The sequence below is a fragment of the Chanodichthys erythropterus genome, chromosome 8 (assembly GCF_024489055.1).
Source record: "Chanodichthys erythropterus isolate Z2021 chromosome 8, ASM2448905v1, whole genome shotgun sequence".
Classification (NCBI taxonomy): Eukaryota; Metazoa; Chordata; class Actinopteri; order Cypriniformes; family Xenocyprididae; genus Chanodichthys; species Chanodichthys erythropterus.
In genome coordinates this window covers 3,337,699-3,352,745 of record NC_090228.1, presented here as the reverse complement: position 1 = coordinate 3,352,745, position 15,047 = coordinate 3,337,699, and the positions used below count along the sequence as shown (strand labels likewise).

Below are 15,047 nucleotides of genomic sequence, written 5' to 3'. Positions count from 1 at the left end.
AAAACAGCCATATGGCTAATCACAAAAATATTAAAATATGCCAGCATATATTTCTAAAGGATCATGTGACACTGAAGACTGGAGTAATGATGCTGAAAATTCAGCTTTGATCACAGGAATTAATTACATATTAACATATATTCAAAAACAAAACTGTTCTTTCAAAATATTACAATTTTTACTGTATTTTTAATCAAATAATTGCAGCCTTGGCGAGCATAAGAGACTTTCAAAAACATTAAAAAAAATCTTAATTATTCCAAATATATAGATATGCATCTGCAATCATTAGTATCATTAGTAAATGACAATTGCAATGATTTATGTGCATGATACAAATGTTATTATTGTCTGTGCTCTGTTTTATTGTCTCATTAAATAAAATTAATGACAAAAAAAAAATGTGATATAGTTTTTATTGGCTGAATATTTATTGTACAACATCTGGCATTATTCCTTAATGTTTTATTATCTTATGGCTTAACGTTACTGCCAAACGTCTTGACTTTAGGGTGTAACGTGACGCTATATTATATATGAAGAAATGGCCTGTGTCCCCAGCATGCATTATTTCACATACATGCATAAACGTTGCCAATGGCAAAAAAAAAAATTGTTTAACACACCATGATTGTAACATTCAAACTACACACGCAAATCTAATATCATTACATGTTTCAGCTTATGTCCCCTTTAACCCCTCAGTCTCATAGGATGGTACATCTCATCCAAAACAGCTGTATGCTAAATCACAAGCTTAACATTATGAACCTTTACATCGTCCCCAGTCAAATAAAGAGTGCGTCCGAATGCCAAAAACGCACTCATATCCAACATAAACAGCCTCCACTGCTTTCAGACTAGAAACAACAAAGTTTCTTATTTCCTCCTGCTTTTGTTTGAAATATAAACAAAATAAGAATAATATGAATAAGCTGGATTTCCTCCAGATTTGAGGAGAGAAAGAGTCAATTTCACAATGAATTGCTTCTTTAAAAACCTTTTAGTAGTTCATGAATCACTAGTGTAGTGGGATGAGCCAAAAACCCATGAGACTATACAGAAAAAATGCATTTTATATTATATATATATATATTTTTTTTCTCTCTCTCTCTGTTCAAGACAACCTTGCCGATACATGCCTAGAGACGTTCATGCCATTCAAGTCATCCAGTACAGATGCAACTGAACCCAGTGACTCCTTTAGGAAATAGTGAATCAGACAACAGCAGACTGTCACTTCACTCACCCATGTTGACAAATCCAATGTCCACGTATATCTTGGCACAGAGGGACCCCAGTAGGTAGCCAAACACTGGACCGATGACTGATATTGTCTGGACACATCCTGATGCAGATGGTACATGAATTGATTAGTTGCGTATCTAGTCTGGGCTGTTTACCAAGAAATACAATGCTCTCTAGGAATAGCATATAATACCAGGAAGCTGTCAAACAGCAAAACAGTCTCAGCCACATTTATATGTAAATTTCACAGCAGAATTTGTTTCAAAGCAGCTTTACAGAAAATATTGATGTTAACATTTTTAATATCTTCATGCCTTGTAGTTGCATTTAGCAGATGCACAATAATATAATACAATTTTCAATGGTACAAGCAATCAAGCAATTGATCAATTGAATAGCATATATAAAATTACTCATAACAGATCTATACAGGTGGAGCTGGGGAAGGAGGAGGGTTTCAGAGGAACTTCTACAGTAAACGCTAACCAGCTATTTAAATATTAAGCAGCTCACTGGCTGCAGATGCTACTGGAACCAATCAGCTTGTGCCATAAAGTAAATGATGTAAATGTCATTATCAGGTTGCATTAAGGACCCATCAGCCTGTGCCATCTAGAGTTTCATGACAGAAATTGGTATATATCCAACATCATATAAAGAGCTAGACGATAATATAAATTACATGTGCTATATTTAACGATTTGCTATAAAGTATCACTTTACATGAGTATGTGAATAAAGCTGAATATCCAACTTATATATATATATATAGCCACGCACACGATAATAAAGTTTACATTTTGCGATGATATAAACAACCATGTAACTGATATGTAGTATATATTGCTTTACTGTATGTTGCATGTACTATATTTCCTTATATTTCCCTAGAACTTTTAATATACAATGCTGTGCAGTAATACATTTTTTGACAATATAACAAAATTGAGATTTCCTATATTGTACATACCGATTAATGTGAGTGCACTGTATCAAGGTAAGTTTGGAAATACTTTTAGTGGTTGTATGATTCTTTATTAAGTACTCTACTTATGTCCATCACACAGGATTAAACTGTATAAACCACCCTCATATATGCGTACCAATGTAGAAGGCTGCATTTTCCTCCAAAGCGTGATCGTCGATGTATGAGATTCCTAGAGGTTGCACTGGGGTCTCGCCAATTCCACGCAAGATATTCCCCAGGAAAACATAGATCCACATGGACAACCTGGACTCGTGTTCGCAACCTGAGAAAGGGGGAAGAGAGGGTGAGAAGGCTTCTGCAAATGGTGAGAGGCATTTCGAGGAACTGACGCATGACAAAGATACCAAATGAAAGGAGTAATAAAAGATTATTTTTTTATTAATGTAGCATATGCAAACCATATGAGGCTGTAGACTACAGTGATGCCAGCAGGTTTCATAACTACTTAAACCAACAAGACTCCCATTTTCCCATCTAACAGAAGCAGTCGGTGCTTATGTACCTGAGCTGGGTACTGAAGAAGTGCTTGGACCTGTGGACAGAACGCTAGCAGACCTCACTGGACACGGGGAGAGGTTACTGGTTGAGTTCACTGACGATCGAATCGATGTTTCAAACTTGTAGCTGCATACAAAACATCAATAATTCAGCAAAATTCAGAGACCATGTCACCTGACACAACAATATGATCCAGATTAACCCCCTGGAGTCTGAGGCTGATTTGGGGCCTGGAGAAGTTTTGACATGCCCTGATATTTGTGCTTTTTCAGTTGTTCATAAACATATAAATGGAAAAAGTGTCATTACACTGTATTCAGCACAAACTAGGCTACCATAATATGTGAGGAACATGTATGTACATGTTTGTGTTTTTGAAGGAATAACGTTTATGTGTGGTTATTGAAAAAACTAAAAACTTAAGTCACTGAAATAAGGCCAAAAAAAATAAATAATTAATCTGTGTTCACAAGACTTCTGGGTATTTGAGGTTGTAGACTAGAGTTTTTGCTTCAAAATTATGTAAAAATTATGCTGACTACTCTTTTATATAAAACAATAGAGAGATTTAAATTTTCTAAAACATCTTTGGTCAAGAAACACAGTATGCGTCGAGGCATGATTCATCATGAATAATAGGTGATTCTAACCTGAGAAGACAAAAGAAATCGCATAATAATGAACTGAAATGATTTGCATTATAATGAGCTCTTTCAGTCAGGTAGGCTGTGAAAAAACCCTCTGTGATCATGTGGTGTATATCAAACATACAGAAAAAACAGCAATACTGTGAAATATTATTACAATTTAAAATAATGGTATTCTATTATATTCTTTATGTATTTGTGTGATGCAAAGTGTCTGAACAATTATGTTACCTCTATGGCATTTCATATAGGCTTTTAGCTTAAAAGCATGCACATTTGGAGAAATATTGATGGATTCTCACATGTTTGTCAATTTTCTATACAGAGGAGTAATATTTATTCAGGGTTTATTGTCATTACTATGAGTGCTGGATACTGTGTTTTCAATTCATACTTGCAGCCGGAGGGCGCTCTGTGCACCTTTAGTCCACAAATGCCTGCTAAAGAAGAATAGGCAATCCAGGAAGTAACCAAACTAACAGAGGCCAGAGATCGCTAACTATGGCTATTCAAAACACTTTTCAAGACAATAAATACACGATTGAGACAATGAATGCATGCATGCATTGCCTCAGAATTTGTGTCTGAATAGCGCTGGCTCCGTGGGTGTGGATAATGAGCTGAATCAAGGACTTCTGACGTGGCTCTCTTTTCATACAGATTACATAAACAGAGAATATTTGTTTTTGATTTGACTTACATGATTTAAAACCTGACATCTCAACGTTTCTTTAGACATAAGTCTATTTTTTTGTGATTAGTATTCACTAAGTTACAGTTCATTTTCAGAGAACTATCAGAGTGAACTTCGTTCAGAGTGAGACGAGAGATCATGCATCATGATAGTTTTCTTTATTTTGCAAAAAGCACAACATTTTGTTTTTACTCTGAGTGTACACAAATAAAAGAAGATATTCCACAGATTAAAATGGTGTATGTGCAACATTGATGGAGTATTTTGAGTCTCTTTAACACTGGTAAGAAAAACTGCGGTGGTATCGCCGGCGTGTGTTAATGAAACTTCCAAGCTTAACCGGTTCTACTGACGCGCTCCGAGTGGAACTCAAACCGTGGTCTCCGGTGTGAGAGTCGGGGGCTCTTACAAGGACCGCAGGATCTAGTGTCAGTTGCTAGAGTGCCTCTTGTGAGGTTTACATGCACAGTTCTTACTGGCCTACGACCGTTACACTCACCCCCCTAAACCTCACTCACATCCGGATCACGGCACCAAATGTAACCGGTTGGGAGTCAGATGCTCTAACAAGGAACCTAAATGTTCAGAATGATTTTTTTTGACAACAATAATGAAGACTTTAAATGGTAACACTTTATTCAGATGGTCTACTTTTGACATTCTACTAACTATAAGTAACTACATGTCAACTAACTCTCATTAGAGTACTAGTAGACTGTTAGGGTTAGTAGAATAAGTCGACATGTAGTTGCAAAGTTGTTACAGTCAGTAGAATGTCTTTTGAAGAGCATCAAAATAAAGTGTTAGCAGATATTAAGCAGTCTACTAATACTCTAATGACTTGACTGCGAGTTGATGCAGTTCAGCAAATACACAGGTGAACGAAATGCGTCACACTGAGCGATTCAGATTGTAAATATGCTGTCGCCATAAAAATGGGTTGCAATATAGGATGTATATATCACTTTTGAAAAACATGACCTATATACAAAACATCATCATCTAAAACAGCATTTCTAATCAGCACGGAAATTGCACTTGAGGGCTCATCATTAAATATGTCTTCGAAGAGCAGCATGTAAAACTGAAAACCTGACAAATTTCTCAAGGTTGACAATGCATGTCGATTTACAAGGATGAAGTCAAATTTGAATGAGTAGAGTGAGGTCATGCACAATTCTGATTGCTAAACTGAAATGTTTCCTTTATGCAGCAGCTTTACGATGCCAGTAAACACATCTGATACACACACTAAATACGACTCAATGGCATTTGTGGTCAGGGACTTTAACAAGATCAAACTAGATCCATGTGACCCTCCAACACAGCTCACTCTGTTAGCAGCGGAACAGCTCGAGTCGAGGCTGTTTTACTTACTGTCGTGACATCACACACATTTTCACATTTACAGAGGAAACTTACCGTCCGATTATAAAATGGGGCAAGGCAATTAGAAAAGTCCCTAGTGACATCAACAGGCAGCCGATGGCGATGATCTTCGGACGGTGAAGTTTGGCACCAAAGTAACTCACAAAGGCGATAACTAACAAGTTACCTAGAAGCAGAGGCCGAGAAAAACTGTTCAGACAAACATTTATGATGTGGAAAATTGAGTTTAACAGGCTCCATTAATTGGAATGTTTCTTAGAAAATCAAAAAAGAAAAGAAAAAAAGCATGAAGTAAAGCAAGCAACTAACCTCAATGCAAGCATGTTGATGTTTTTATGTCATTGTACAGGGGCTTTTAAAGACATTTTTAGCTGATTAAAGAATGTATTCTCTTCATAATAAAGCTCGGGAAAATTTGATATTATTTATTAATAATGTTTATTATTTGGTCATTTAGAGATCACTCAATAACTGCCCAATTAACAGATCACACTTATTGTTTCATAATCTACTGATAATATAATATGGATATGATGGATTTTACAATGTTACTCAATGTTCACTAAAATTGTGCTCCTATTATGCTATTTTCCAGGTTCCCAATTTTGTTTTGGAGTCTCCTACAAAAGATTTACATGCATCCAAGGTCAAAAACACAAATGTTGTCAGTATATATACACATCGCAGCATCACATCTTTTTTCAGTGTCTGAAACGCTTTGATAAAGGATTCAGTCTCTCTAAACCCCGCCTTTCCGAGAGCTTCCTCTGCTCTGATTGGTCAGATGGCCCAGTCTGTTGTGATTGGTCTACAGCTCACAGTGTGCGTTGGAAACCAAACGGCCATTAGCATATCTGAATATCAGCTCCAGATCTTCTTCAGTAATACGAACAGTAATGATAGCGTCTGTTTTACCATATCAATTCCAGACAAAAAGTGCGTGCAAAGTGGATTTTGCTTTTTTGACAGCGTCTTCTCGACATGTTGAAAGCGGCGGCGTTTGAGGGCGGGTCAAAGCAGACAGCCAATGAAAACCATAGGTGGGTATTATGCAAATTTGTTACAAACCTACGTAGTTTTGAGCCGGAAGTAAGACTGGAATTACTGATGACTCGTTTCAGGCAGTTCAAAATAGATTCTTTCTTTCCATGTCTCATTTCGAAGGAGGAAACGCAAACGTCATCAAGGATGTATCATTTCAGAAAAGTAGCGATTAGCCAATGAAATTGGCCATTATTCCTTGTGAAGCATAAATTGCTGTAATTTCTTTATGACTTTGAAATGTAATAGTTACTTTACTAAATTGTGGCAGCCAATTGAGACACAGCAAATAACTCCATTTATCTGCACTTTGATCTTTTACATTCTCAAACAGCTATATGATATGCGCACAAACCTGCATGCTATTTTCTGTTTCCAAACAATATTGAGTAAACTGTATAAAATAAAAACAAATTTATGTGCATATCATTTTGTACGGTCCATCAGGCAATAAAAAGCCAATAATAGTCAACCACTGATTCACCTATGAATGGAAGCATCCGCTCCACAAACTCTCTGAACATGGCACCGATTTCTACATGATTGACCTCTTTGTCTGTGAGGAACATTTATTGGCAAAATTATTTGGTTTCTGAGGTTCACAGCTCCATGAACGAAGGTCTTTGTGAGGACGATTATAGCACAGCTCTGTACTCAAGAGTTCAGGACATTTCATGGATTTAATGGGGACAGGAATTCTCAGACGTTTAGACCATGGCTCAGTTTATGAGGAGGTCAGACCAACCAAAGAGAAACAACTCACCCAAACTAACAAAACGGACGCAAGCACACAGCAGCTTTTGTTCCGCGGGTTTTCCGAGCACTTGTTGATAACGGGGACGGGAGACAGCCGAGAGAGTGATGTTAACTCTGACACATGATCTCTGCGAGGCTGCCACACGCGTCGGCTGTGCTCCTCGTCCCGTTGCCATGGAAACGCTCCTATGGAAACACTGGTTTCTAGGGCCACATGAGCGGGGTTTAGCCTAAAGATTCTTTTGATTTTCCATGTACAAAGACGGAAAAAAGTGCTGAATCACTTATCAGAATAACACTTCTGACTCTGTATGGCATCCCCTGATGCCATAAAACAATCAGATTTTATTTTATTACTGGCATCCCTGTGCACCTTCTATGGGATTATCAATACATTAAATAATGCATTTATATTTCATTGTTTACATTTTTATTTGCATTTTATTGCAATGGAAAGATTAGAAATTAAACTTTGAAATGCATTAGTTAAGACATGCAGCACTGCAGCTGTGACCTGTTAAAACATGTTTGCGGTTGCATAACTGTCTGATCTGTCGGACCACTGCACTGCGCAGAGGATGACAGCCGTAAATTGCAGCACACATGGTGCGTCTCAGTATTATTTCGCACTAAAGTGCGGCGCACAGACTCTGTGAAAGCCTTAGCAACTGGTTCGGGGAGGTGACGGGATCGAAACGCGGCTGACGCATGAAGATCCGGTTCTTACCTATTTCAAAGCTGCCATCAATGACACCTATTAAGTAACTGGGGATGTCGAAGCGTCTTTCCAGCTGAGTTATTGTGCTTTTCATATAGCTCCCGGATAATGCCTTGGCAAAGTAGGCAAAGGACAAGGCCACGAGGAACATCTGTAATGAGACAGAGACAGAAAGACTTCGTCAGATGCTGCATGCACACACACACACACACACACACACACACACACACACACACAACTCGCACTCTCCCTCATTAACCTATTTTTGGACATGGAAGCAACTCTTCATTAATATGCATTCAAAATCGTAGGGGGAAAGAGAACTGGGGTGGGAGTAGAGATGGTGAGATGGAGAGAAGGGGGGATGCATTTCTCGAGCTGCACTGCATTATGGGTAGTGGGACAAAAAGCGGATTAGGGGAGCTTATGTCACGCTCTTGAGCGATGCTACTGCATTCAACCACAGCGACTTAAGCCTCCAAGAGCAAAACACAGGAAAAAATGAGTCGTTGCTTTTATCGTCTTGCTCATGACTGTTGCTGGGGTTTCTGGGCTAAAATCATCAGCATTTGCAGAGGTTTTGCCTCGGCGCAGCAGTGCATCTTCACTCTTGTGGGGGTTTCCCGCACATATGCACACTCCCTGCATCCAAATTAATAATCAACCGAAAGGTGGAGAAGAGAAGGCTGAAGAAGCAGGAATGACGAGACGAGAAGCCTTTGATGATCAAATCGTCAGCTATGCAGTCGTCTTTCAACACGCACTTGAATTTTCCATGTACAGAGACAGAAAATAGAGCTGAATCACTTTTTGAAGCTCACCAGAATAAAACAGTCCTTATATGTCCTTTTTAAGCGGTTTTGATTTTATTACTGGCATCCATGCATGCACATGTGCAAAGGTTGAAACATTAGATTTTGGGATTATCACTATAATAATAATAATAAATAATAGGATTAAATAATATATTTCATTTATCATATTTATATACATTTAAAAAAAAAAAATGAATACTTCAACTCAGCAAGGATGCATTAAAAATGTATCAAGTGACTTTTTTGTCACTAAAGATTTCTATTTCAAATAAATGCTGTACTTTTGAACTTTTGATGGTTTCCACAAAAATATGAAGCAGCGTGACTGCTTTCAACATTGATTTTTTTGAGCATCAAATCAGCATATTAGAATGATTTCTGAAGGATCATGTGACACTGAAGACTGGGGTAATGATGCTGAAAATTCAGCTTTGATCACAGGAAGACATTACAGTTTAAAATATATTCAAATAGAAAACAGTTGCTTTAAATTGTAATAATAATTTCACAATATTACTGGTATTTTTAAACAAATAAATGCAGCCTTGGTGAGCAGAAGAGACTTCTTTTACAGACATTATAATTCTTACCAATCCCAAACAGAGTATATTCACATAGAAAAAGAGTTATTTTAAATTAAAAATGTTTTTGAACAAATAAATGCAGCCTGAATAAGCATAAGAGGTTCTTTCAAAAACAACCCAAAACTCTTCCATCACCTGTAGATCCTCGATGCAAAAAAACAAACCCAGACACTCACAACTTCAGTGAACTGACATGTCGGATTTAATTTATACCACTGAACCAGGAAGGAGACCAAAGGAATCATTTGACGGTAATGTAACAGATCTAAAGATCAATCAATCACTTAGTTGAGGATGTTCACAGTCTGCGTCGCTCTCTTAACCAAGTTATGGCAACTTTGCTCTGGGTCACGCAACTCTGCTAATCATAATGGACTGCATTCGAGTCGGGGACTCGAGCTCTCACGTTTCTGAAAGATTTATGGTTACTTTGGGCTACAGGGGATTGTGTAAAGCATGCTGGGATTTGGAAGGTATCTACTGCTGAGTGAAGAACTAGACAACTAGAGTAAATAGCATAAAACAAAGAGAGGGAGTGTGAAAAAGTGTGCCTAAAGCAGACGGGGTAATTCTGGCACGCCACGAGAGTTCTCCCATGACGAGATGCTCAGAATAGAAACACAGCTGAAAGGTGAATCACCTGTCCATTGGCAGTTTGCAAACAACATGCACAACATAAATGACTAAACAAATGAACATAGATGGCATATGTGAGAGCTGACACCTTAACTAAATATCTCAAATCATGAACAATGCACACATGATATTTCACTGACTTCAAATCCTCATAAATTTACAGCTGCACTGTCAATGCAGTGGCATGTCCCTCATCTCTTCGGAGCGCAACTTAGCTCACATTACACGTGGGCGCAGTAATCTGACCGCCAGCCAACAGCAACACGTGCTGGCGATGGCCTCTGGGCTAATTTTCAGCTTTTACAACAGTCCAGAGATTTCCTCACTCAAGAGCACATGGGTCCCTTCACGCGCTTATGGATTTCCCAAGCATGCGCCCGAGCGCCCGTCATGCACTGACGCAGTGTCTGTAGTTTACGCTCCATAGCTCTTTCACAGCAGTGAACTGAATGCCTTTGGACATTGACAGTAACATCTTATAGTAGAAAATTCGACTTTATGGTTTCCTCACTTTATGACCAGTGAAATTTTCCAGTTATCTGCGATTACTGAACATTAATTTTTACAAATATTATTAAACATAAAAAAAAAAAAAAAAAAGATTTTATAGGGTTATTAAAAAAAAATATATTACTTTTGGCCATATATTTCAGCCAGTTGCCAAGGCAACATTTATAATTTTCATTTAACAAAATGAAATTTAATTTAAATTAAAGGGGTCATGAACTGCATTGTTCTATTGTTTTATAAAGCTTCCTGGGTGCACTTATAATGCTAGTATGATTTTTAAATAAAAAAAAATTGTCATAATTAAAAAAAAGGCACTTTCCAACCCTGATTTCAGTCCTCTTATTTGAACGCACGCTTAAGGGGCGTGTCCGCTGTGAGACTTTAAATGCCCACTGCTGTGATTGGCTGACATCTTTGCATATGAAATAGTTAAGTATTACTGTCTCAAAAACCTTAGCACGTTTTTACTATTAGAGCTTTCAAGGATAACTAATCATAAAAAGTGTTAATTATAATTTATATCTATAATCTATTAGATCTACAGCATTATATTTAGATTGTGGCATGAAAGGTTGCAGTGATGATCATTGTAGCTGATCACAGACATGTTGTTGAGCGCATGAAAGCAGTGATCTCATCATTGCAACTCAATTTCTGCTCACTAACAAATGATATAACTAACAGTGCAAACTCAATGTAACTAAGAGATTTGTGTAATAAAACGGGAGTTTTGCCGCGAGTCACTGATAAACTCATGCTGTTTGATTGACAGCTCCAGTGATTGTAAAGGGAGCGTTCTTTGATCACTTTCTATATATAATTTAATCACCGTTTAAATAACAGATTATTTTCATCCTACTAAGAGAAACAACATGAAGTTGAGCATTTAGTCACTGGATTGATTTACTGACACATAGACAAAGATCATCTGACTGTACATGAATCATTACATATCAGATCAGGCATTTTCATTATGATCAGTTGATCAGTTTCATTACTGTCGAGTCCATATCGTAACAGTATGTTTGGTAAATCAGTTGCATTTCGGCGCTGGCTTTGCAAAGAATCCACAGTGAAATGTACCAAATACAAATAAATAAATCTCAACTGAGACATTCACATTGTTGAAAATAAATAACCATATTCCTAGCATTAGGATCCTTTGAAAGGTAATGTTATTTTTAGTCCCGTGTCGCTCTTCTCTCCTCCTCATCTCACTAACACACCAGTGGGCGGGGCTAATGCTGCAATGATGAAGTAGGTGTTGATATCTTCTGCGGAGGCGGCGTTTCACTTATAGATAGGCACATTCCAGGACGAGTCGTTCGATGGGCCTGGTGTCAAAAGCATTTGGACTTACAAGGAGTTTTCAGTTCTGAAACTTACAGGATATTCTTATAGTATGATGACCTCTTATATATAAAAAGCTCAAGGAAAAGTTGCTATCTCATTTCATGACACCTTTAACCCTTAAATGCATACCTCGGGTCTTTAGTGACCCGGGACGTCATTCACTAACCTCCTCCTCATTCATTTTTAAAAGTTAAACATCAACCTTCTTGGTATTCCTCAATCAATTCATTATAAAGAATATAACAAGAATTTTTTTTTTATAAAATTATAAAAGAATGCCTATTTTTGTATTCATTTTTTGTAAAAATTGTATAGGGTCGCTAAGGACCCGAGGTGTGCATGAGTGTACGTATATTTTTTCTGCACAACAATAATTGAATCTTAGATGACGGAATAAGTGCAATTCATCTTTATTCCACAAGGTGGATTGATCTGGCAAAGCTGTTAGCAATCGAAATATTGATTTTGAAGATGTTGAAAATTATATAGTTTTGAGAATACGTTTGAGATCGCGAATGGGCTCCTATTCGTGACCTCAAACATAAAACTATGAATTTACTGTGAAATGAGCTCTGACGAGGACAGTGATGATGGCATAAAACATCTGCTCCAACGGAGCCCTTCCAAGCTCCAAAAGGTAACAAAATATGCTTTATTTTATTCTTCTGTAATTGTTACTCTAATATCAGAGGAGTTTTATATTATCGCAACAGGTAGAGATCCATCAGTGTTAGATATAGATCCGGGTCGATAAAGACCCGGATATGTAAGAACGATTGTCAAAACAGTCATGCATTTAAGGGTTAAAGTATCAAAACAGTTAAAACTAAATAAACCAAATAAAACCTCAAAACTTAAAGGAACACTCCACTTTTTTTGAAAATAGGCTCATTTTCCAACTCCCCTAGAGTTAAACAGTTGAGTTTTACCGTTTTCGAATCCATTTAGCCGATCTCCGGTTCTGGCGGTACCACTTTTAGCATAGCTTAGCATAGTTCATTGAATCTGATTAGACCGTTAGCATAGCGCTTAAAAATGACCAAAGAGTTTTGATATTTTTCCTATTTAAAATTTGACTCTTCTGTAGTTACATCGTGTACTAAGACCGGCGGAAAATGAAAAGTTGCGATTTTCTAGGCTGATATGGCTAGGAACTATACTCTCATTCAGGCGTAATAATCAAGGAACTTTGCTGCCGTTCCATGGCTGCAGCAGTGCAATGATATTACGCAGCGTCTCTCACAAACGTCCCCATGGTTGCAAGGCACGTTCCCTGTGCAAGCAGGGGCTCACAGGCGCTGCGTAATATCATTGCACTGCTGCAGCCATGATACGGCAGCAAAGTTCCTTGATTATTACGCCTGAATGAGAGTATAGTTCCTAGCCATATCAGCCTAGAAAATCACAACTTTTTATTTTCTGTCGGTCTTAGTACACGATTTAACTACAGAAGAGTCAAGTTTTAAATAGGAAAAATATCAAAACTCTTTGGTCATTTTTAAGCGCGTTGCTAACAGTCTAATCAGATTCAATGAACTATGCTAAGCTATGCTAAAAGTGGTACCGCCAGAACCGGAGATCGGCTGAACGGATTCGAAAACGGTAAAACTCAACTGTTTAACTCTAGGGGAGTTGGAAAATGAGCCTATTTTCAAAAAAAGTGGAGTGTTCCTTTAAAGGTATGTAGTTTCTGCACCACTAGTGGCACCTAGCGGAATTACAAAAATAAAGCATATTTTCAAACAACCTTGTAAATGTCCCTTTCACGCATCGCACCTCCCACAACTCAAACATCACAATCACAGCTCTTACGGTGCTTGTGAAGGCATGTCTCAACAGGTAAAGGTAGCTACTTTCAATATAGGTCCAACATATAGCTGTGTTGCTATGTGTCATGAGTACGTAAGGCGGCTAACACTCTCTCCGAATATGCCTACTGTACAGCATGCGATTTTGGATGCAGCGTGTGTCTAGAGTGAACTCGAGCGTCTCACTTATAATTATCAAAGTAAACAATATAAACTGGTTAATTTGTCTTTCTGAACCATTGTAGCATCCATTGTAGCGCGTTGCATCGCAATGCCCCACTCGCTTTGATGTGTTCGTCACCTGTTTAATCACTGAAGGTCTCAATGCTGTGAATTTGTGCACTTCTGTAAATGCAGCTGAATGGCTTACTCTTTTCCCATGTAATGTGTCATTTAAGGTCCCACACCAGCTAAACACCCTCTGGCTCCGCCTGCTACAGTAGCCACGCCCCAAACTCTCGCTATACCACTTTCAATGTTAAGATATGCCATTCAAACCCATGAAAGGCATACTAATAGATGTCAATGAACAATAAACTGAGTTAAGAGAATGTATTTGTTCTTTCAATGTGTGCACAGACCATAATGTCCTTCATTTTTTACTGGATGTGACTAAATTTTTTTGTTATTTGGAGAAAAACTTGTAGAGCTGGAACACCATTGGAAACTCTAATCGGCTTTGCCATAAGGGTCTCTATGGGTGCAATTACAATACCTTCATTCATGAGATTACTCTGTGTTCCTGAAGCATGCAGACCATTTCTAAGATCAGACCTCAGGCTAAAGCAAAGAATTTGGAAATCAGAATAGGCCTCCGTAGGTTTTATTAAGGTTTATTGGAGGATTATGATCAAGACACATCTAAGATGTAACTTACCGCACCTCTGCGTGATCTCTTTTCTTAGAAACGGCCCTTTCATTGTGTTCGTTCCTGTGCAAAATAATCTGAATCTAAGCAGCTTTTACACTGTTGTCTCATGCAAATTTAATCCCAAGCAAAAACAAGCCCTAAATTCGGATCTCATCTGCGTGTGCCAAATCTTAATGTGTAGAAAAACATTTTATGTCACTAATTAAGTGCTGAGCCTTTAGAAAGCCGTCATATGGCTAGTCTGAGACTCAAGAAGAGCTCTTTCTGGACACAGAAACACTCGCTAGTCATTCACACTTTCAAACCCTAAGGGTCGGCGGTTCGATACACAAAACAGGTCAGCTGATAACATCTTTTGCTATCGCTGTTATGCTCTTTAAAAGGCATTTAACCCCTTAATGGCCTAAGGGTGGTGATATTAAGAATGTGTGTGTGTTGGATTCCTGCCATGTATGACTCTCTCTTATTGTATCTCTTCGCTATAGTTTGAT

General features: G+C 37.9%; 1 protein-coding gene across 1 annotated transcript in view; it reads right to left on the bottom strand.

Moving 5' to 3' along the window:
* slco1c1 (solute carrier organic anion transporter family, member 1C1) overlaps nt 1-15,047 on the bottom strand; it is a 33,808-nt gene that overhangs the window by 13,986 nt on the left and 4,775 nt on the right. The window contains exons 3-7 of the mRNA XM_067391456.1: nt 7,989-8,130; nt 5,498-5,630; nt 2,769-2,860; nt 2,352-2,531; nt 1,250-1,348 (exon numbers count right to left, since the gene is read on the bottom strand). Coding sequence (XP_067247557.1) covers nt 1,250-1,348; nt 2,352-2,531; nt 2,769-2,860; nt 5,498-5,630; nt 7,989-8,130 — 646 coding nt within the window. The remainder of the gene's footprint in view (nt 1-1,249; nt 1,349-2,351; nt 2,532-2,768; nt 2,861-5,497; nt 5,631-7,988; nt 8,131-15,047) is intronic.